The following is a 19,990-nucleotide window of genomic DNA, read 5'->3' as shown; positions in this document are numbered from 1 at the left end:
TTATTCCATATTTGCTCACAAAGAGCATCTTTGCCTTATTTTCCGGCTGCCTGGAACTCAGTCACACGGACGGTTGTGCTTTCTCTGGTCTGTCGCTGGTACACCTAAACAGCACGGGTAATTTCCAGTCTTCCGCTGCTGCAAACATGCTGCTCCCACTCACCTTATCTACACATCCTTTGACATCGGTGGGAGTGTCTGTTACATCAAGTCCTGGGACTGGAATTGCTGGGTTAGGGGTTCTGCGCACCTTGTCAGTTTGGTTGCTGTTGCTGTTGCTAGTTGTCTGCCCGAGAGCTGGCCTGAGGGACCATACCAGCTTTGGGATTTTGACAATGTTGACTTCATGGCTGGGAAATCTAGGGGGGCAGGGGCAGGAGGCAGTGGCAGGGACAGGAGGCACGGAGCGGGTGCCTGCGGCTCTGGGTTGAAACTAAGTCTCTTGGTTTTCCTGGGCTGTTTGGGGACCCTTCTTTGTCCAGGCCTGGTCCTGGCCCATGTGAGCATTTCTACGTGACCACCCCCTGCAGGTTCTCCACCAAGTCCTGGCTGTCGCAGGTCTGCCACGTGTGCCAGAAGAGCATGATGTTCGGAGTGAAGTGCAAGCATTGCAGGTGACGGGCGGGGGGCGGGAGGGGAGCACGCCTCACACTTGTGCTTTAGTAACAGTCCTGCTCCTTGCTGACGGGCCTTAGGTCAGGTCAGAGTTCACTATTCATAATCCTGCTCAGCGCACCAAGGAGGGGCCAGCCCTCTCTAGGGAGATTCAGGAGGCATCAAGCAAAGCACTCCTAAAAGAAGGGACTATGCGAGATGGGCTTTAAAGAATGAAGAGAAGTTTGCCAGGTGGACCAAGAGGAAAAGTGAGTTCCAGGCCCGGGGAGTATCTTGTGCAGAGATAGAGAGGAACTGTTCTGGAAACTGTAAGGAGACTGTTCTGGAAACTGTTCTAGAGACTATTCTGGACTATTCCAGAGACTATTCTGGAAACTGTAGGAGTTCTGAAATTAGCCTTATATTTTAGCACACAAGGGATAGGAAACAGGCCGGCAGTGGTAAAAACAGAGATGGCTCATAGTGCTTATAGAAGGAAAGAATACAGAGTGCACAAAACCAGCATTTTTTATAACATTGTGGTTTCTCACAGGAAAGGACAAAGATAGGGAATGGTGTGGTGTGAGCAGCCTGTCCCCCGCATTGCTGTGTGGTTTGGGGCAAGCTGCTTGCCCTTTGGGGCCCCATTTTTGTCATTTATACATCTAGGAAGATGATTCCAGGCCTCTGTCCATCAGGAGTGCTCTAAGAATCTGAGCTAGTCGGTTGGAAAGCACTTGGGTTTCCACGAGACTGTAGGTGATAGGTCTCCATGTCAGCTGGATAAATTGTACCTTCCTGATGACTCTCCTTACCACCGAGGAGAGGCCAGAGCTTTCTCTCCAGTCTAGCTCTGCTGTGGCTTCTGGCCATTTGGCTTTCAATTGGGGGCCTCCAGCTCCATTTCAAGGAATGCTTTTTATGTGGGGGAGGGCGACTCCTGTGCCCAGCGCTGCAGTCGCAGTGTGAGGTTGGTGGTGCAGCGGTGGGCTCATTTGGTGGGTGAGAATCCCAGCGCACAGCGCAGCAAGGCAAGACCAAAACGGGAACCCAGCCCTCCCCACTCCTGTCCAGGCCTGACCCTCCAACCGCGGGGCTCGTGCTGCACCCCTGGGGTATCCTTCGGTGGTGCAGGCAGTCTCCCGGAGCTTTCTGAACGTGGGGGGAGGGTCTTCTTTTTTCTAGAAAAAGGGAAACGTGTGACCACATGGGACAAGTTAAAGTGGGGATAGTCAAACCTGCTTTGCTCTGAGGACTGGGCAGACAACAGCGGGCATGTGGTAGTAGCTGCTAGCACTGCGTATTAACATCAGTTTTATGTTTCTGAGCTAACGTTGAGAACTTTGTGGAAATTGAGGCAGTCATGAGTGAGTTGCACGGGCCTTGCCCCAGGAACCCCTGTGGCTCTCCATGCACTGACCCCTGCCTTCTTTACCAGGTTGAAGTGTCATAACAAGTGTACAAAAGAAGCCCCTGCCTGTAGAATATCCTTCCTTCCAAGTGAGTATTCCGTCCTTTCCCGCCTCTGCTGTCTGAACTGCGGGCAAGTCTCTCGTGAGCTCAGTCTGTTCCCTGCTGATGGTTCTCCCCCTCTTCAGTAGCCAGGATTCGGAGGACAGAATCTGTCCCTTCAGACATCAACAACCCAGTGGACAGAGCAGCCGCGGCTGAACCCCATTTTGGAACCCTCCCCAAAGCACTGACAAAGAAGGTAAGCTGGACAGTAGCCCGAGGGTCCGTTGCTCCTGCCGGGAGAACCCCCCACCCCGGGATTCCTCTCCGTAAAGCCTCCCGAGGGCGGAGGTCCAACGTGACTATGCAATTGGATCTGTGGCCAGAGCCTGGCCTCCTGGGACCCTATCTTTAGCCATTTAGTAAACTTCACATTTATAGCTACATGCCTGTAATCACCCCCTTCCCTATTTGAGCTAATATTTTATTGACTGTGAGTCAGGAACCTTTTCCAGTGGATTCCTTTGATCCTCAGAGTAGTTCTGAGAGGCACGTGCTGATGCTACCTCCATTTGAGAGATGGGAAACTGAGCGCTGGGTCCCCTGTGAGTGATGGACAGACCCAGCCCCTGAGCCTGCGCCTTAGTCACGGTGCAACAAACGGCCCTTCAAAAGTAATACATGGAAGTGCCTTCTTTACATAACCTGGGATCAGGCTCCACTAGGAATGCAAGCAGACCTGTCATGGGCCCTGTGCACAGGTGTGCGTGGTGTCTCTGAGGTACCCTTGCTGATGACTTCTGACAGCCACTCCTATCCTGGTGACCACAGAGTGGGTAGCCGCCCCTAGGCTGCTGTGGGTGTGACTGTGTTTCAAGTATGTTATATTCCAGCCCCCAACCAGGGCTTTACATCAACTTGCCTCCCTACTGAGGGGCCAGGTGACTGGCTGCTCTATGGCTCTGTCTCGTTCAGTGGCTCAGGCCCACCTGGGTAGATGTTTGGGCAGAGAGAAGAGGCAGGTGGTGTGGCCAGTTTAACAGTGGGGACCCTGAAGATATAGCTTGGGGGCTGCTCTGGGAGAGGCCGGGGCCAGCTGTTAATTGTCCAACAAAGGAGGCCAGCTGCTCCAGACCTAATGTCTCTCCTGCCTCTCTCTATCCGGAGTCACGTTTTCCCTCTGATGATGGCATTCCCACCAGGAATGGAGAGGGGAGTGGAAAGAGGTTAGGATCCACAGGCCTGGGTTCGAGTCCTGACGGATTCACGTTTATTTTGTGGCTTAGAGTGAATTTCTTTTCCTTTCTGAGCCTCAGTTTTCCTATTTTGTAAAGTGGGGATAATCTGTATTCACAGGATGTTGTAAGGATAACAAGATAGTACTCATGACCTTGTCAGGAGCAGCACCGTCAGCCGCCCGTGTCTGTCTTCCAGCCTGTTACAGATGGGTGCAGAGCCTCAGTGGGGTGCCAGACCCCTCGATCTGCCACTCCCCATCTTGCCAGCCTTGTTTCTGCACCTCCCTCTCCAGCTACACGGAGTGCAGCCCCCTCCTCACATTGTTTGCACAGCCCTTACCCACCTCGTGTCCATTCACACCTTGGCACGTGCATATCTGCACTTCTACCCACCTGGACACCCACCCCTCGCCCTCCTGTCAGTTCCCCAAACCCACTCAAGGTCCCTCCTCCACGAGCCCCTCCTTATCCAGAGCAGAACAGGGTCTCGTCTCAGAGCGGTGACTGGGTATCCGCCTTCCCATGTCCCGTGTTGATGGCCACTGTCAGAACACGAGGTAGCAGTTGCTGAGTTCTCCCTCAGCGCCGGGCGCTGTGCTCTGGGCCGTGTGTTTATCCCACTTATCTCACGAGCACCGTCCTGTCTCTCTAGCTGCCCTCCCCCACCGTGCTCTGACAGGCTCTGTGCATTCCCGCCTCGGGGCTTCTGCGACCCTGAGACGTTCTTCCCAGCATCTAGGCCACTCGAATCCTCAGGGAAGCCTTGCCTGGACATGGCCTAAGGCCCAGGGCCCCTGGCTGCACCACTGCCTTCCCGGGGTTCCTCCCGGCCTGACATGGCTCGGTGCGGTCCTGCTGGGAGCTCTGGGAGCAGTGGCACCAGGCACATAGCAGGCAGCAGGGAGATGCTTGTATTGAATGTTGAGTCAATGAACAGCCCTGTGAGACATCAGCCGGCCCCCCCTTTGATAGCTGACTCACTGGCTCCGAAAGGTGGGGTGCTTAGTCCAGGGTCACGCAGGTGCTGTGTGGAGGAGCTGGATGCAAATGTGCCCCGTAGACATGCCCCCTGGCCTGGCTGCCCGGCCCAGACGTGTAACTGGGGTGGGTTTCAGAGTCCACGGTGCATCCCACAGCTTCTAGGGTGTGCAGAAGAGAAACCTGTTGAATTTAGCATGTAATTCAACTTGGCCTCACCTTTTTTTAAAATTGATTTTGAGAGAGAAGGAGAAAGAGAGAGAGAATGAAAAAAACCCATCAATTTGTTATTCTGCTTATCCATGCATTCATTGGTTGACTCTTGTATGTGCCCTGACCAGGGATCCAATCTGCAACCTTGGCATATTGGGATGACACTCCAACCAACTGAGCTACCCAGCCAGGGCCAGCCCCAACTTTTTTGACCAAGGAATTCCTCTCCCACCTGCTGATGTTTGGGTCGGGGAAACAATGGCCACATCAAATAGAATCAATCCCTCTATGTCCCTTACTCAGGTGGTCCTTTGGTCTTGCTAGAGCCCAGACCACTGGGTGGCCTAGCTCACAGGTCAGCAGAAGAGAGGAGAGAGTACTGTTAGGCACCTGCTGTGTACCTCACACTAAACAAATACTTGTTAAAGGCTGAATTTGATTCATTAAATAACCTTACTATGTGCTGGCCCAGGGCCAGGCACTGGGTGTCTAATGAGCAGGCATGGTCCCTGCCTACCCCTCATAGGATACCATGGTGGGAGAGGCAGTGTTTGGAAACCCAGCCAAGATAACCTACAGTTAACAAACCATAAATCAGGTGCCCTAATGAAAAGTGCTGGGAGCTATGGAGGATGAAGAGGGGGAGCATGGTCACAGCCAGGGCTCAGGAAAGTATGTTTGAGCCAAAATAAGAGGAGCAGGAGTCCTCCTCTAGGGGGTGGGCACTGAGATAAGGCTCTCCCTGTGCTATTCCTCGTTCAAATATTATTAGGCCTGACCAGGCGGTGGCGCAGTGGATAAAGCATCGGACTGGAGAACCCGGATGTGGAGAACCCGGGTTCGAGACCGCGAGGTCGCCAGCTTGAGCGTGGGCTCATCTGGTTTGACCCAAGGTCACTGGCTTGAGCAAGGGGTTACTCAGTCTGCTGAAGGCCCACAGTCAAGGCGCATATGAGAAAGCAATCAATGAACAACTAAGGTGTCACAACGCACAACGAAAAACTAATGATTGATGCTTCTCATCTCTCTGTTCCTGTCTGTCTGTCCCTGTCTATCCCTCTCTCTGACTCTCTCTGTCTCTTAAAAAAAATAATAATAATAAGATAAAAAAAAATATTATTAGACCTGTAAAATCAGAATGCCCTGGGCTGACCTCTTTGTTTTTATATGGGGAAGGGAGGGTCCTAGCCAGGGTGTGGGAGGCAGGCTGGGCAGGGCAGGGGCAGGGCCTGCCCACTTCCCATGTCTCTGGTCCTGCAGGAGCACCCTCCAGCCATGAACCACCTGGACTCCAGCAGCAATCCGTCCTCCACCACGTCCTCCACACCCTCCTCACCGGCTCCCTTCCCAACGTCGTCCAACCCGTCTAGTGCCACTACGCCTCCCAACCCCTCCCCCGGCCAGCGGGACAGCAGGTTCAACTTCCCAGGTACCACACCTCCGGGCTTTCTGGGGCTCTTAGTGTGGGGGTTGCATGCCCCTTCTCAGCACACCGCAGCAGGCTCCAGGTCAAACAATGCAGCCACTAAGAGTGCTGGCGGAGAGCCGGGCCCTCTGCCAACCTCAATTACATTACTGTTTTTAAACTTTATAAAAGCTCTGAGGTAGATGTTGTTATTACACCCACTTTATAGATGGGGACACTGAGGTTCAGAGAGAGAAAGTGGCTTGCCCCATGCTATATAAGTGATAGAGCCAGGATCAAAGCCAAGCCCGTCTGACATGAACCTTGTGTTCTTGACAAATCCCCATGCTGCCCTCCTGCACACACCTGGCTTCTACTGGACAGGACTCACTCGGGCCTTCGGAGCTCCCGGAAAGCATGGCAGGCAGCACAGGGAGCCAGGGCAGGTCTGGAAGGCCTGGGAGAGGGGATCCCGGCCTCTTGTCACTTACCTGCTCTTGAGATCTGGACAAGCTACTTAAACGGAAGTGTTTGTTCCATTTTCCATAAAACAGAGGCCCCATGTGTAGACGAGGACACTTGGGACGCAAAGGGGTGTGCGTGCTGGAGCAGACCAGACCAGAGCCGGCCTCTGGCTCGACCACAGTCAAGGCTGCCGTGGGATCTGTCAAACCAGGACCCCTCCTCTCGGCCAGGCCCGGGGCGTCCCACCTCCCCAGGGAGAGGAGCAAAGGCCATTTGTCCATTTGAGGACTGAGCCTCGGCCGTGGCCTCCCTGGCAGCTCCTAGCAGCAGGTCTTGGCCGTTAGCATATCTCAGTTGGCAGCCTGGAGGAAGGAGGGCGGCTGGGATGCTCCAGTTTGCTCTCGGTCCAGCTCAGGCCCCACCTGTCATTGGCGCCTGAGGCTCCAGGCCCAGGAGGACAGGTACAGCTCTTCTGTGCCAAGGGACCCCCAGCTGGGGCCACTCACAGCCAGCAGGAGGCCTGGCAACCTCTCTGGACCCACCTCAGCAGGGGCCTAGGGACTTCATTGGAGATTTTGTAGGAGTCCTTTTTCTCTTTTGCTATCCCTTTACCTTAATACGCACATGGCTGGATATCTCCTGACATTAGTGCACCATCCTGATTATACCCCTCCCCTTCCTGTGATTGAGCGATGACCTATTTGATTAACCTCCTCTTCCATTCTGCTTTGTCATTAATATGCTCTGAAACTGGGCCTTTTGCTAAACCTCCTAGTTTGGGTTTTTCTAAAATGAAGAGCCAGTTTGAAAAACAACAGCCACAGAGAAAGTCCTTTTTGTCATTTGAGCCAAAGCGTTTCAGCTTTCCCTGATGTCCCTAGGCTGGGCCCTCATTGTCCCCTGCACAGAGCCCTCACTCTCTCCGGGCTGTTATCTGTCCGGTCATGGCTGTCTCCGGGGCTGGGCTGGCCTGGCCAGGTGGTTAATCTGGGAAAGGCGCTTCTGCCATCCACCCGCTCCGCTGGGCAGGAGCATTTCGGCTTATCTTCAAGGATAAACCTGGGGGAAGGTTATTTATACCCCCTTTTACAGTACAACTGGAGAGATTAGCCAACTTCTCAAGGTCCCAGAGCCTTGTAAGCGGCAGAACTGGGGTAAGAAGCATGATGTGTCAGAGTTCAGATCCCCAGCAAGTCCTTCCCATTTGTCCTTGAGAGGGGATTTCTTTTTTTTTTTTCTAGATGGTGAAGTTGATTTGCTGAAGCCTCAGCACCACTGTTAAATGTTTTCTGAATCATTGGTTTTTTCCCCCATGTATTTTACCCTCCTGGGCTCGTGCAGATTTCACACAGAAGCACGAACTGCCAGAGCCCTGCGGCCGGGTGGCCACAGAGACGGACTCTGAACCCCAGCCCTCCAGCGCTGGTCCCTTCACTTCTGGGGCCTCCTGCCAACACCTGTTTTCTCCCAGAAATTTTCCTCCTTCCCGCATGGGTCACCCTGTCTTGGCCCAGGCCCACCAACCCGAAACCGGTCCCCGCCTCCCAAGCCCATGCCGGTGACCCCTTCCCCTTCGCTTCATTTGCTGTTCTGTGTGTGACTCACCTCCTCTTCTGTTTAAAGCTGCCTACTTCATTCATCATAGACAGCAGTTTATCTTTCCAGGTGAGTCCTTTGCATGGTCCCATTAACTGCCCTTCGTCCTGGCCCCTCTGTCCAGCCCACCTGGGTGCCCACGTCCTAGGCACCTTGCAGGTGCTAGAGTCTCACACCGCCTGTTTTGAGAGCTGCCTATCTTTTGAGGCTGGAAAAAGGGTAGGGTGAGTAGTAGCTTTCACAGGGGGCAGTGCCTTCCTGGAAGAGACCTTGACATCCATCCCGTGTAGCCTCTTGCACAGAGACTGCAGGCAACTTGCCCAGAGTCACACAGCCAGGAAGTGGCAGAAACTCAGTTTGCATAATAAGGGGAGAAGACTTTTTGCTGGTGCTTTATGAGCATCTGGCATATCTTCCTCTGCACAATGATGAGGAAACTGCTACTCTATTTTACAGATGGGAAAGGCATCTATTTTACAGTTTGGGAAGGCCTGCAGGCTTCATTTACTCCAGTGGTAGTCAACCTGGTCCCTACTGCCCACTAGTGGGCGTTCTAGCTTTCATGGTGGGCTGTAGTGGAGCAACCAAAGTAGAAATAAAAAGATACGATAGATTTAACTATAGTAAGTTGTTTTATAAAGATTTATTCTGCCAAACTTAATGAAAATCCGACATAAAGTACTTGGTAAGTAATTATTATATGCTTTAACTTGCTGTAACTCTGCTTTATAAATTTTTTTTTTTTAATTTTTTTCTGAAGCTGGAAACAGGGAGAGACAGTCAGACAGACTCCCGCATGCGCCCGACCGGGATCCACCCGACACGCCCACCAGGGGCGACGCTCTGCCCACCAGGGGGCGATGCTCTGCCCATCCTGGGCGTCGCCATGTTGCAACCAGAGCCACTCTAGCGCCCGGGGCAGAGGCCACAGAGCCATCCCCAGCGCCCGGGCCATCCTTGCTCCAATGGAGCCTTGGCTGCGGGAGGGGAAGAGAGAGACAGAGAGGGAAAGCGCGGCGGAGGGGTGGAGAAGCAAATGGGCGCTTCTCCTGTGTGCCCTGGCTGGGAATCAAACCCGGGTCCTCCGCACGCTAGGCCGACGTGCTTTATAAATTTTATAAAGTAAAGTTACTTCCCTACTTTATAAATCACCATTACTGTGGAACCAGTGGGCGGTTAGAAAATTTTACTATTAACAGATACAAAAGTGGGAGGTAGGTATAAAAAGGTTGACTACCCCTGATTTACTCATTGGGCTTTACCTTCCAGAGCCTTGTCGCACAACACCATCTGGTGGCCATTTGTTGGAAATGCTTCCTTAGTGCAGAAAGTTTAAAGGAAGGATTGTTTTTGTTTTTGTTTTTAGAGTGGGGGACAGATAGGGACAGACAGACAAGAAGGGAGAGAGATGAGAAGCATCAACTCATAGTTGCGTCACCTTAGTTGCTCATTGATTGCTTTCTCGTATGTGTCTTGACTGGTGGGCTCCAATGGAGCCAGGGACCCCTTGCTTAAGCCAGTGACCCTGTGCTCAAGCCGGATGAGCCTGTGCTCAAGCTGGCGACCTTGGGTTTCGAACCTGGGTTCAGTGTCCCAGGCTGAGGCCCTATTCACTGTGCCACCACCTGGTCAGGCTAATGGAAGAACTCTTAATAAGAACTCAGTAAGATAATCTCATTGATTCCCTTCCACAGAAATTGTTTTGTGCACCTACTGCATGCCAGTCTTTGCATTTGACCATATGCCTGCCCCTAAGGCATTTATGTGATTAGTTATTTGTCCAGCTGAAAGTAACAAGCATTATTATAAGTAATCTGCAACTTTAATTCTTAATTTAGCTCTGTGAAAGGCTACTTATAGCTAATTAATTTTTTCGTAGGTTAAACAGATCTTCCTGAGGCCATGGTATTTTGGTTATTCCAGGCTTTTCTATACCTGAACCCAGCTCTATTAAGGGAGTGACTTGGAGGATTTGTTCTTACAAGATTGTCCGTATGGGCATGACCAGGCGGTGGCGCAGTGGATAGAGTGTCAGACTGGGATGTGGAGGACCCAGGTTCGAGACCCTGAGGTCGCCAGCTTGAGCACAGGCTCATCTGGCTTGAGCAAAAGCTCACCAGCTTGGACCCAAGGTCGCTGGCTCGAGCAAGGGGTTACTCGGTCTGCTGAAGGCCCGTGGTCAAGACACATATGAGAAAGCAATCAACGAACAACTAAGGTGTCACAACGCGCAACGAAAAACTAATGATTGATGCTTCTCATCTCTCTTCGTTCCTGTCTGTCTGTTCCTATCTATCCCTCTCTCTGACTCTCTCTCTGTCACTGTAAAAAATAAAAAAACAAAAAAGAACAAATGTGGATACATTTTGGAGCAGAATGCAAAGTATACTCTTTCATGTTTAAGGAAAAGTATGGGGATTCAGAGACATTCGCTCTCCTACCTGGGGTGCTGTTTCTCCCTGAACACCCCCACTCCCACCCCCATGCGTGATTTCCTTTGGGGAAACATCGGAGCAGTGTGAAATGAGTAGACATCAGCCACCCCACAGTCTGCAGACACAGGGAGTGGTGTGTGAGTAGGCTCTCACAGAGGCTTCCAGGGTCCAGCACCCCCAGAAACTATGCACAGGGTGTTGGGTGCATGTGTGCATTTTCGTTCCTTTTCTTTTTTTTTAATTTATTTTTATTTATTTTTGACAGTGACAGAGACAGAGAGAGGGATAGATAGGGACAGACAGACAGGAATAGAGAGAGATGAGAAGCATCAATCATCAGTTTTTCGTTGCGTGACACCTTAGTTGTTCATTGATTGCTCTCTCATATGTGCCTTGACCGTGAGCCTTCAGCAGACCGAGTAACCCCTTGCTTGAGCCAGTGACCTTGGGTCCAAGCTGGTGAGCTTTTGCTCAAACCAGATGAGCCCACGCTCAACCCTGCAACCTCAAGGTCTCGAACCTGGGTCCTCCACATCCCAGTCTGACGCTTTATCCACTGTGCCACCATCTCCTGGTCAGACAGTGTGTGCATTTTCTTGATAAGAAAGCCCATGGTCTCTGTCAGATTCTTTAAGTCTCTGAGGTTCTTGAGAGGTTGAGAACCTGTGGTTCATATGACCTTCAGGGATAGTGTTGGAGAAAGCTCTAGAAGGAGGTTGAGAGAGGTTTGATGGCTGATGGGAGGCTCTTTGTCCTAGAAGGCAGGGAGAGGCCACTGGTTAGCCTGAGCCACTGCTACTTCCAGTCTATCTCCTTTTGGTGATAAAAGGAGGGAGTCAGGGGCCCGCCCAGCCTCCCCGAGTGCTGTTAGAGGGCTGGAGAGAGGAAAGAGGCAGGCAGCAGAAGCAGCTATGAAGAGTTTGGCCTGTGACGCATTGGTTTCACCCTGGGGTGACCGTCTGTCTAGTGTTTCCTGTGCAACTTTCATTGCTAAAACTGGGGAAGCGCCAGGCTCAGGGGTCAGCCTGAGCTGATGTGTGGGTTGTGCATTTCTTCCTCTCCCCTGACAGCTGTTCACCAGCAGACCAAACCTGGAAGCCTGGAGGGGGGGGGGCGGTGCTCCAGCTTCCACTACAAATTCCCAGCAACTGTACCAGGCGCCAGGTGTCCCTAACGAGCCACCTGTGAGTCCTGCCTTCTGCCTCTGCCGGCCTGAGTGAAGGAGTCTCTACTTTGAAGGGTTCTTGCCACCAACCCAGCCTCCAAGCAGAGTGGGAAGGTCTGGCCCACACATCCAGTAAATACTAGCCCAGTTTGCTTTCACCACTGGCTTTTATGAGGCGGTTTGACCACGGGGCAATGGCAATGGGGGTGTTACAGAGAACTCTCAACCTCCTTGCCCCCCTGGACTCCCCTCCTGGAACAAGCCAAGTCTGTAGAGGCTGCGTTCATGTCCAGTTTTAGGAAAAGCACAAGTTGGCCCAAGTGGAAAGGGCCCGGAGACCCCCTGTAGGGGCTGCTGGGGGGAGTGGGAATGTGGTCTCATGCTTCGTGTTTGCTTTTGTCTCCTCCAGACATTTCAGCGTTTCCGCCGGCCGCCCCGCCCTCCGAAGCAGCGGACAGTCCCCGGTAGGCGTTCCTGTGCCATGTCCCCCCTCTCTTCCATGGGGACTTGTGACAGCTGACCATCTCTCCCCTGCCCCTTAAGTTTCTTACCTCCCACTCTGCACATTGCCATCTACCTGGCCAGCCAGATGGGACACTCCTTGGGTTAGTTCATCATCTAGGCCCGTGAACTCAGCCAGACCAGTTTTATTAGCCTCTTATCGGCACAGCCAGCATTGGGTGGGGCTGTACACCTGACCCAGAAGAGGGGGGCAAAGGGCACTCAGAGTTCCATAAACCTACTAAAAATAGCCCCTGCTTATGGAGCCCTTTCTTAGTGTCGGTGTGCTGAGCACCTGACTCGTGTTCCCGAGTAGGTGTTGAAGTAGTTGTCATCCTCAGTGTATAGATGGGAAAGCCAGCTCAGAGAAGTTAAGAAATTGTACAAAGTCACACAGCTAGGATGTGACAGAACCAATTCTCCAGTAGGATTTCAAGTTCTGTGCTTGTGCTCAGAAGCTCCATACTGGTTCTCAGACGTGAAAGGGCCTGGTGTGCTGCCTGTGCTGCCTGTCACTCTCAGGTTGGTCTGGAGAGGCCGAGGCTCGAGCAGGGAATTGGGACCTGTGCTCGGCCTCCTGTTTCCACAGCATCTAGACCGCCTCTCCCATAGCCAAGTGGGTCAACGTAAGGATCCAGCCCGGTGGCCTTTCCTCAGACCTCACATGGGGAGTCCCCTGGCCAGCTGAGAGCAGAGTAGCCGACCCTCAGGGTCTCTTTGACAAACCCTGTTTTATTCTTAGGCTCGATGACCAGCCCAAAGCAGATGTGTTGGAGGATCATGACGTGGAGGTGAGCCACAGATAGGCCTCTCTGTCCTCTCCTCCCCCTTCCCAGCACATGCAGGAGGTTAGGCAGCGCACGGCCGCTGGGCCCTGGCGAGGGCCATCCCAGATGCCTGCTGCAGCAGACGTGGGCAGGTGTGCCTGCCCGGGAAGAATGATGAGAAATGCAAGGAAGCAAGCTTCCGTTTGCTTTTCTGTTCTGGAGGCTAAAGTAAGCTCTTGATTCCCATGGTTCCCACCCCCAACCCTGGTGGCGGCTTCAGTCCGTCCTGGGTGGGGCGGGCATCTGTTGTCAGAGCTCCCCAGGTGACTCTGATCATAGCCAGGGCCAGGACCACCGCCTCAACCCTTGAACCACAGTATCAGCTGAGCCTGGCTCCCTACAATGAGGTGTGTCTTACAGAAGGTTAGCAGACTGACTCCTGCCCAGGGGAGAGTCAGAAACTCTATTTAAACAAAAGGAGGCCCAGAAAGAATGAATGCAGTTTTAAATTCTTCATGCCAGGGGATGTTAACGCTCTTCCTGAGTGATCACATGTCACTCATAGGTAGATCTCGGAGTGTTACGGGGAGAAGGGCCTTGGGGCCCACCTGGGCCAAGGGCCATATTTTGTGGATGAGGACACTGAGGTTCCGTGGTGCTAAGTGACCTGCTTATTGTCCACAACAGAACAGTGCCGGGCTGGGACTAGAACCCCGGCCTCCTGACCCCACGCCTACCCTCCTTTACCTGGCTGGGGTTCTGGGGAAGGGGAGTCCACTGAGCCCAGATCTGCTGCCCCTCTCTACCCCTTCCTCCTGTCCTTCCAGGCTGAGGAGCCGGAGGCGGGCAAGTCAGAGGCGGAGGACGACGAGGACGAGGTGGACGACCTGCCCAGCTACCGCCGGCCCTGGCGGGGCCCCATCTCTCGCAAGGCCAGCCAGACCAGCGTGTACCTGCAGGAGTGGGACATCCCCTTCGAGCAGGTGGAGCTGGGCGAGCCCATCGGGCAGGGCCGCTGGGGCCGCGTGCACCGTGGCCGCTGGCACGGCGAGGTGGCCATCCGCCTGCTGGAGATGGACGGCCACAACCAGGACCACCTGAAGCTGTTCAAGAAAGAGGTGATGAACTACCGGCAGACGCGGCATGAGAACGTGGTGCTCTTCATGGGGGCCTGCATGAACCCGCCCCACCTGGCCATCATCACCAGGTAACCCGACCCCTGGCCCTCGCTGCAGGGCCGCCTCCGCCTCCCCTTCCCCAGGGGCCCTGTTATTTGTGTGGAAGCCCTGGAGGGTGTGCAAGGTTGTTGTTTTTCCTCTTATAGTTGATTTACAATACCATACTAGTTTCAGGTGTATAAGATAGTGATTCGACATTTATACACCTTACAGAGTGGTTGTGATTAAGTCTAGTACCCATCTGGCACTGTACATAGTTATTAAGATATTGGCTATATTTCCTATGCCATCCGTATATTATATTCCCGTGACTGTTTATATAACAGCAATTTGTCTTTCTCTCTTCCTTTCTTCCCTCCCTCCCTCCCTCCCTCCCTTCCTTCCTTTCTTCCTTTCTTTCTTAGATAATGTGAGAAAAGAACAGACAGGCAGGAAGGAAAAGAGATAAGAAGCATCAATTCTTTGTTGTGGCACCTTAGTTGTTCATTGACTGCTTCTCATATGTGCCTTGACTGGGGGCTCCAGCTGAGCCAGTGACCCCTTGCTCAAGCCAGTGACCTTGGGCTAAAGCTGATAACCATGAGATCATAAAAGATCTGAGTCTGCTTAAAGGGAATACATATAATAACATAGCAAAGCATTTGTTAGCAAAAGTTTAACATGTTTTAGAATAGTCGGAAGGTACTAAGCCAGAGATAAGAAACTATCAGCCAATATTCCAGAACCCTCATCCGGTTCTCAGAGTTCCTGAGGCTCCCAGAATCTTATCTCCTTGGAGACTTTTCCTAAAATCTAGCCACTTCCTCAGGTAGCTTAAGTCACCTTCTCCCTGGAACAGTAGAATGAGCCACACGTTCTTTCTGGGTCCTTCCTCACCTCAGGTTGTCGGGTCAGTGTAGATGGAGACCCTAACATGCAGGCCCTTATCCAGTAATCACTCTGACACCCCTGGCAGCCGCCTCCACCCCTTCCCCCATCTCCCACGCTTCTTTATATGTGATGATATCTCTGCGGTCAGAAAACAATAGAAACCAGCCTGCCCAGGCAGTGGTGCAGCGGAAAGAGCATCAGCAGGGACTCTGTGGACCCAGGTTCAAAACCCCGAGGCCATCTGCTTGAGTGCAGGCTCACCAGCTTGAGCACAGGGTCAGTGGCTTTAGCGTGGGATCATAGACATGACCCCATGGTCGCTGGCTTGAGTCCAAGGTCACTGGCTTGAGCAAGGGGTCGCTGGTTCTGTTTGAGCCCCCCTGGTCAAGGCACATATGAGAAGCAATCAGTGAACAACTAAGGTGCCACAACAAGTGGATGCTTCTCATCTCTCTCCCTTTCTTTCTGTCCCTGAAAGAGAGATAGAGAGAGAGAGAGAGAGAGAACAATGGGAATGATCCTGAAAATCATTACAGTGAGCCCCAGAGCCCCAACACTGCCCAGTTATAACCCTAACAGGCCAGATTCCTCCTGGTCTGAGTCTGAGTGGGCACGTTCCTGCCTTGAACCCCCGAGGGTGGACTGCTGTGGATCACTAGGAGCCTGAGTGAACTGCGTTTTCTGTTCGAGGGTGGACAGGTCCTGGGCCTCAGGAGTGGGGTGCGTGTGAATGTTTTTGTCCAGGCCACGCCCCAGAAGGAATGGGCCACCGGTTAGGTTAATAACAAGGATTCTGGCACCCACAGTCCAGGGGTTGGAGAGAGCCCCCCCAGAGGTGGGCGGACACAGGTCTCCCCTCGGCTGTTCCCGGGCTCCACAAGGGCTGGGGTCAGGCTGCTTCGGCCCCGACCTCTGCCTGACCCCACCACTCTCAACAGCTTCTGCAAGGGGCGGACGTTACACTCATTTGTGAGGGACCCCAAGACGCCACTGGACATCAACAAGACCAGGCAGATCGCTCAGGAGATCATCAAGGTAAAGCTGGGTCTGCCTGTGTCGGGTGGTGGTGGAGGCCTCGAGGGTGGGACCCCATCTCATCCCCTCCATCTGTTTCTTGCCCACGTGGAGCCATGAGCTGGAAGCTAGGTTAGCCTTGATGGGTTTGAATTGGTAGAGGAAGAACGCAGCAGGCTTTGAAAGACAGATGGCCTGAGTTCGAATCCTGTTCACACCAGCTGTGTGACTTTGGGCGGGTCCTTTAGCTTCTCTGAGCCTTGGCTTCCTCCCCTATAAAAATGGGGATACGAGTAAAACCTCCCACAGTGGATTGGTACGAGGATCTCACGGGGCAATCTACAGAGAGAGCCCCGGGCACCGGAGCAGCTCTTGGTGAGAGCCTGTTGGCATTGTTGCAGGTGCTGGGGGAAGCACACACTCTGTCTGGAAGTTGCCAAGTCCAGGTTTCATGAGGGTAGGCCTTCCAGCTCAACCCAAGCAGCCTTTCTTTCTTTCTTCCATCCTTTTAAATAGTTAAATGAGAATGAAAGAAAAGCTTATTGCTGCTTTATTTAGTGGCACGTTCCGATGAAAACGAGAACCTGCAGTGAAGGGTTATTCTTTCCTTGTTTCTGCCGAGACGCTTTCTCAGCCGCGCCACCCACATTTAGGTCCCATTTCTCTTCTGCCTTCACTCTGCCCCCTTTCCTTCCTCTCCCTCTCTTGGGTGTGACTTTAAAAGGAAAAAATAAAAGTCACAGTGACTTCTAGGGGACAACGCCAAGATTTCCACATGACAGTTTTCATGTGGCTGAGCTAATGGGTTAAATTTTTGAAGCCCTCAAACCAGAATATCGCGTTTGGGCCTTCTTCTCTAAGTCTCACTGCAGAGCAGTGGGAAGAGAGCTGCAGAATGCCACACCCCCTCCACGTGGTCCCCAGGCTTGCTGGGCCCTGCTCCCCTTCTGTTTTTCCCAAACTGTTATTGCTCCATATTGTCAGAACATTGAGTCTTCTGGAAGGTTCCAGAGCAGAAGAGTTGCTCAAAAGTTTTGTAGCTGCAGACCGGGAGCCGCCTGTGCTGGCTGTCTTGATGTTCATCCTGCTGAAAACTGTCCCCTGCCCTTTCACCTTCTGCTGGGACCGTCTAAGCCACTTCCTTTTGTACTCGTCTCTGGTATATTGAGGCTCTAAATACGATTCCAGGGGCCCTGACCTCGGTTAGAGGGTTTTTAGTGGAATTTCAGGGGAAACACTGAAATTATGGGAAGGAGAAGAGTTCGTGTCCCAAGACCCAGGCGCTGTATATCTTGTCTCTTTAAGCTGGCCTTTTGGGTTGGTGGCGCCTGTTTTATAAACAAGGCTCAGAGAGGTGCAACACCTTGTCTGTCACATAGCTGGTCCCTGTTCAGTACAGGGTGGGGTCGTTGGCTCTCAGGCCACTGAGGAAGGTGTGTGCACTTGCTTTGGTTTGGGAAGTGGCAGATATTTTAAGAAGGATTGTTTTGCATTCAGGACAATGTAGGGAGGAGCAGGTCACTCTTTCTAGGACCTCCCTGCTTCTGTGGCATGATGACAGCTCTCAGCAGGCCTGAAGGAAGTGGTCGCAGTGGACCCTGTGCCCCCTTCTGTCTCTCAGAAGAGCATCTGCCTTGTGTAAATTCTCAGCGTTCTCCAGACCCACGTGACCGAGCTCTGGCCTCAGCTGAGTTCTGTCTGGTTCTGCCTCACACTCATTCTACTTCCTAAACAGTGCTTATTTGCCTTTCTACCCTTGACCCCAAGTAACTCGCAGCCAGAGAGATTCTGTATGTATGGTGCTCCCTTGAGTGGGAGACTGGGAATTAGGTTTATATTTGCCTGTTTCTGAGCTGGCAGGGATGGGCATGGCAGTAACAACGTCTCATTCCTGTTCCCAAGGGCATCAGGGTACATGGGCGTCCTGCGTTTGGCCTTAGAAGACAGATTTGACCTTGAATGAGATCATGGCTGTCAGGTCACCCATGAACCATATGCCTGGCCAGTCAGTGTTCAGTCCAAATAGAGCATTGGCTAGAAATCACCCACCTCTGCCCTTTTACTTGACAGATGAGGAAACTGAGGCTCAGAGAAGATGAGCGTCCAGGCCACACAGCAAATTAGAGCCCACGCTGGGAAGGAACTTGGGCCCTGGATTTCAGCCCTTGGTCCAGGACTCCTAGGACAGCACAGCTATTGGGACCTCCCAAACTCGGGACTCCTTTGGTGGGAATTCCTCTCTGTTCCCCTGCCTGAGCCCTTGCCCAGCCTGACGGTAGAGGCCGGCTGGTTCAAGTCTGCTAGAGACCCCAGATCGCACGGGTCTTTAATGACCTCATGTAGACGGTATCGTCACGCTATATATGCTTCCTGACACCCCAGCTTTCTGCTCACCCCCCTCTCCTCATGTCCCACGTTATCTAAGTCTGAGTTGGATGCTGGCCAGCACAGACGTATGGGAAGAGCATGGACTAGCCCGTGACCAGATTGCAGCTGTGTGGCCTGGAGCCGGTGAACCCTCTCTGGGCCTGGTTTCCTCCTCCATAAAATGAAGACAGGTACACTGCATAAGATCATGAAGATTACATGAGGGGGTTGGGTAAGGCATCCAGCTCAGTGCCTGGCCCAGGTGGACACTAAGTCATCATCGCTCATCTTATCTTCCCTCCTCTGATGTGAAGCTCGCTGTTTTCCAGGGCATGGGATACCTGCATGCCAAGGGCATCGTGCACAAAGATCTCAAATCCAAGAATGTCTTCTATGACAATGGCAAAGTGGTCATCACCGACTTTGGGCTGTTCGGGATGTCGGGTGTGGTCCGAGAGGGGCGGTGAGTTGGCCCTGGGCATCTGGACGGAGCAGGGAGGAAGAGGGCAGTGCTGGGTGGGCCCACGTCCCGCTGAGGTCTGGGGACTCTTGCTGCTTGTTGCTGGGAACAGCCCTCCCTGAGGGAAGTCAGACTGGGGTGACACGTAGGTCCCTCATAGACTTGATTCTCAGGCCCCGTGCAGGCTGGGTCCTCTCACTCGTATTTACTAACTTGGGCAGAGGACCAGGGTTCAAATCCCCAGTATGAGGAAGGACATCAGGTTTTATTTCCCCAAATCTTGAAGGAGTAAGGGTAGAAAGAAAGGCTCTTCTCCAAGCATCTGAGGGCCCCCAGGAGGCCGAGTGGCAGCCTGGCTGGAGAACCAGCCCCAGGCCAGGTCATGAGATGTGCAGGCAGATCTGATTCCTACATAGAGACGTACTCCATCCTCCCAGAGAATCAGGCACCTTCGAGTGCAGCTCTCTGCTTTCCTAGACCCTGGTCATCACCCTTCTGTAACGTTCCCCAAAAGCACCGGTGCCGGTGGGACCCGCAGTGAGCGTGCGGGTTCTCCGGGCCGTGTGTGGGTGGTGCGCTGGCCCTGGGGCAGGTGTGCGCCAGGCAGGCTTCTTTGCTGACTAATGAAAGGCCCTGTGTCCCTGCCCTGGCTCCTCGGCCTCCAGGCGTGAGAACCAGTTGAAGCTGTCCCACGACTGGCTGTGCTACTTGGCTCCTGAGATCGTTCGCGAGATGACTCCCGGGAAGGAAGAGGATCAGCTGCCCTTCTCCAAAGCTGCCGATGTCTATGCGTTTGGGTGAGAAAGGCCCTCCTCCTGGGGCTCTGAGGCCAAGTGTGGCCAAAGGAGAGGGCCCTGCTGGCCGTGGGGGGCGGGGCAGGTGTGCTTTGAGCCCTGGCTCTGCTGCTTGTTGGGTGAGTGACCACATTACTGACCTTTCCTTTCCTGGCCTGTAAAATGGGAGAATAAAGGCACCTTCCCCATTGGGTTGTTTCATGAGGACTAAGTTAGGAGATTTCTGGTCTCACCCATTGCCCTGTGAGTGAGAATGCTTAGACACTAAGAAGTGTCCCTCTGGGCGAACCGGGTCGTCCGCCAGCCAGCTTCTTGTGCCCCATGAAGCTGACCTAAAGAAAAAGAGAGGACACAAGGCAGGGCAGAAGTAGGCATACAGTTGTAAGAACATGAAACACAGAGATTATTCTTGTATTATTATTTATTAATTGTTGTATTATCTTCCATACAAACAACTGTAAACCTCCTTTTGCCTCACCCTGTATAATGTATGTCAGA

General features: G+C 52.9%; 1 protein-coding gene across 4 annotated transcripts in view; it reads left to right on the top strand.

The window, feature by feature from the left end:
* Positions 1–19,990, top strand: part of KSR1 (kinase suppressor of ras 1) — a 160,784-nt gene that overhangs the window by 124,739 nt on the left and 16,055 nt on the right. For 3 of the 4 annotated variants that reach the window (XM_066263274.1, XM_066263272.1, XM_066263270.1), the window contains 11 exons: positions 531–614; positions 2,033–2,094; positions 2,193–2,305; positions 5,736–5,904; positions 7,969–8,010; positions 11,951–12,005; positions 12,785–12,833; positions 13,637–14,016; positions 15,796–15,892; positions 18,568–18,701; positions 19,364–19,495. In XM_066263274.1, the coding sequence (XP_066119371.1) occupies positions 531–614; positions 2,033–2,094; positions 2,193–2,305; positions 5,736–5,904; positions 7,969–8,010; positions 11,951–12,005; positions 12,785–12,833; positions 13,637–14,016; positions 15,796–15,892; positions 18,568–18,701; positions 19,364–19,495 (1,317 nt within the window). The remainder of the gene's footprint in view (positions 1–530; positions 615–2,032; positions 2,095–2,192; positions 2,306–5,735; positions 5,905–7,968; positions 8,011–11,950; positions 12,006–12,784; positions 12,834–13,636; positions 14,017–15,795; positions 15,893–18,567; positions 18,702–19,363; positions 19,496–19,990) is intronic. The other variant, XM_066263271.1, reaches the window with a different exon arrangement.

The sequence above is a fragment of the Saccopteryx bilineata genome, chromosome 2 (genome assembly GCF_036850765.1).
Source record: "Saccopteryx bilineata isolate mSacBil1 chromosome 2, mSacBil1_pri_phased_curated, whole genome shotgun sequence".
Classification (NCBI taxonomy): domain Eukaryota; kingdom Metazoa; phylum Chordata; class Mammalia; order Chiroptera; family Emballonuridae; genus Saccopteryx; species Saccopteryx bilineata.
The sequence above is the reverse complement of the archived record's forward strand: the minus strand, read 5'-3'. Positions and strand labels throughout refer to the sequence as shown.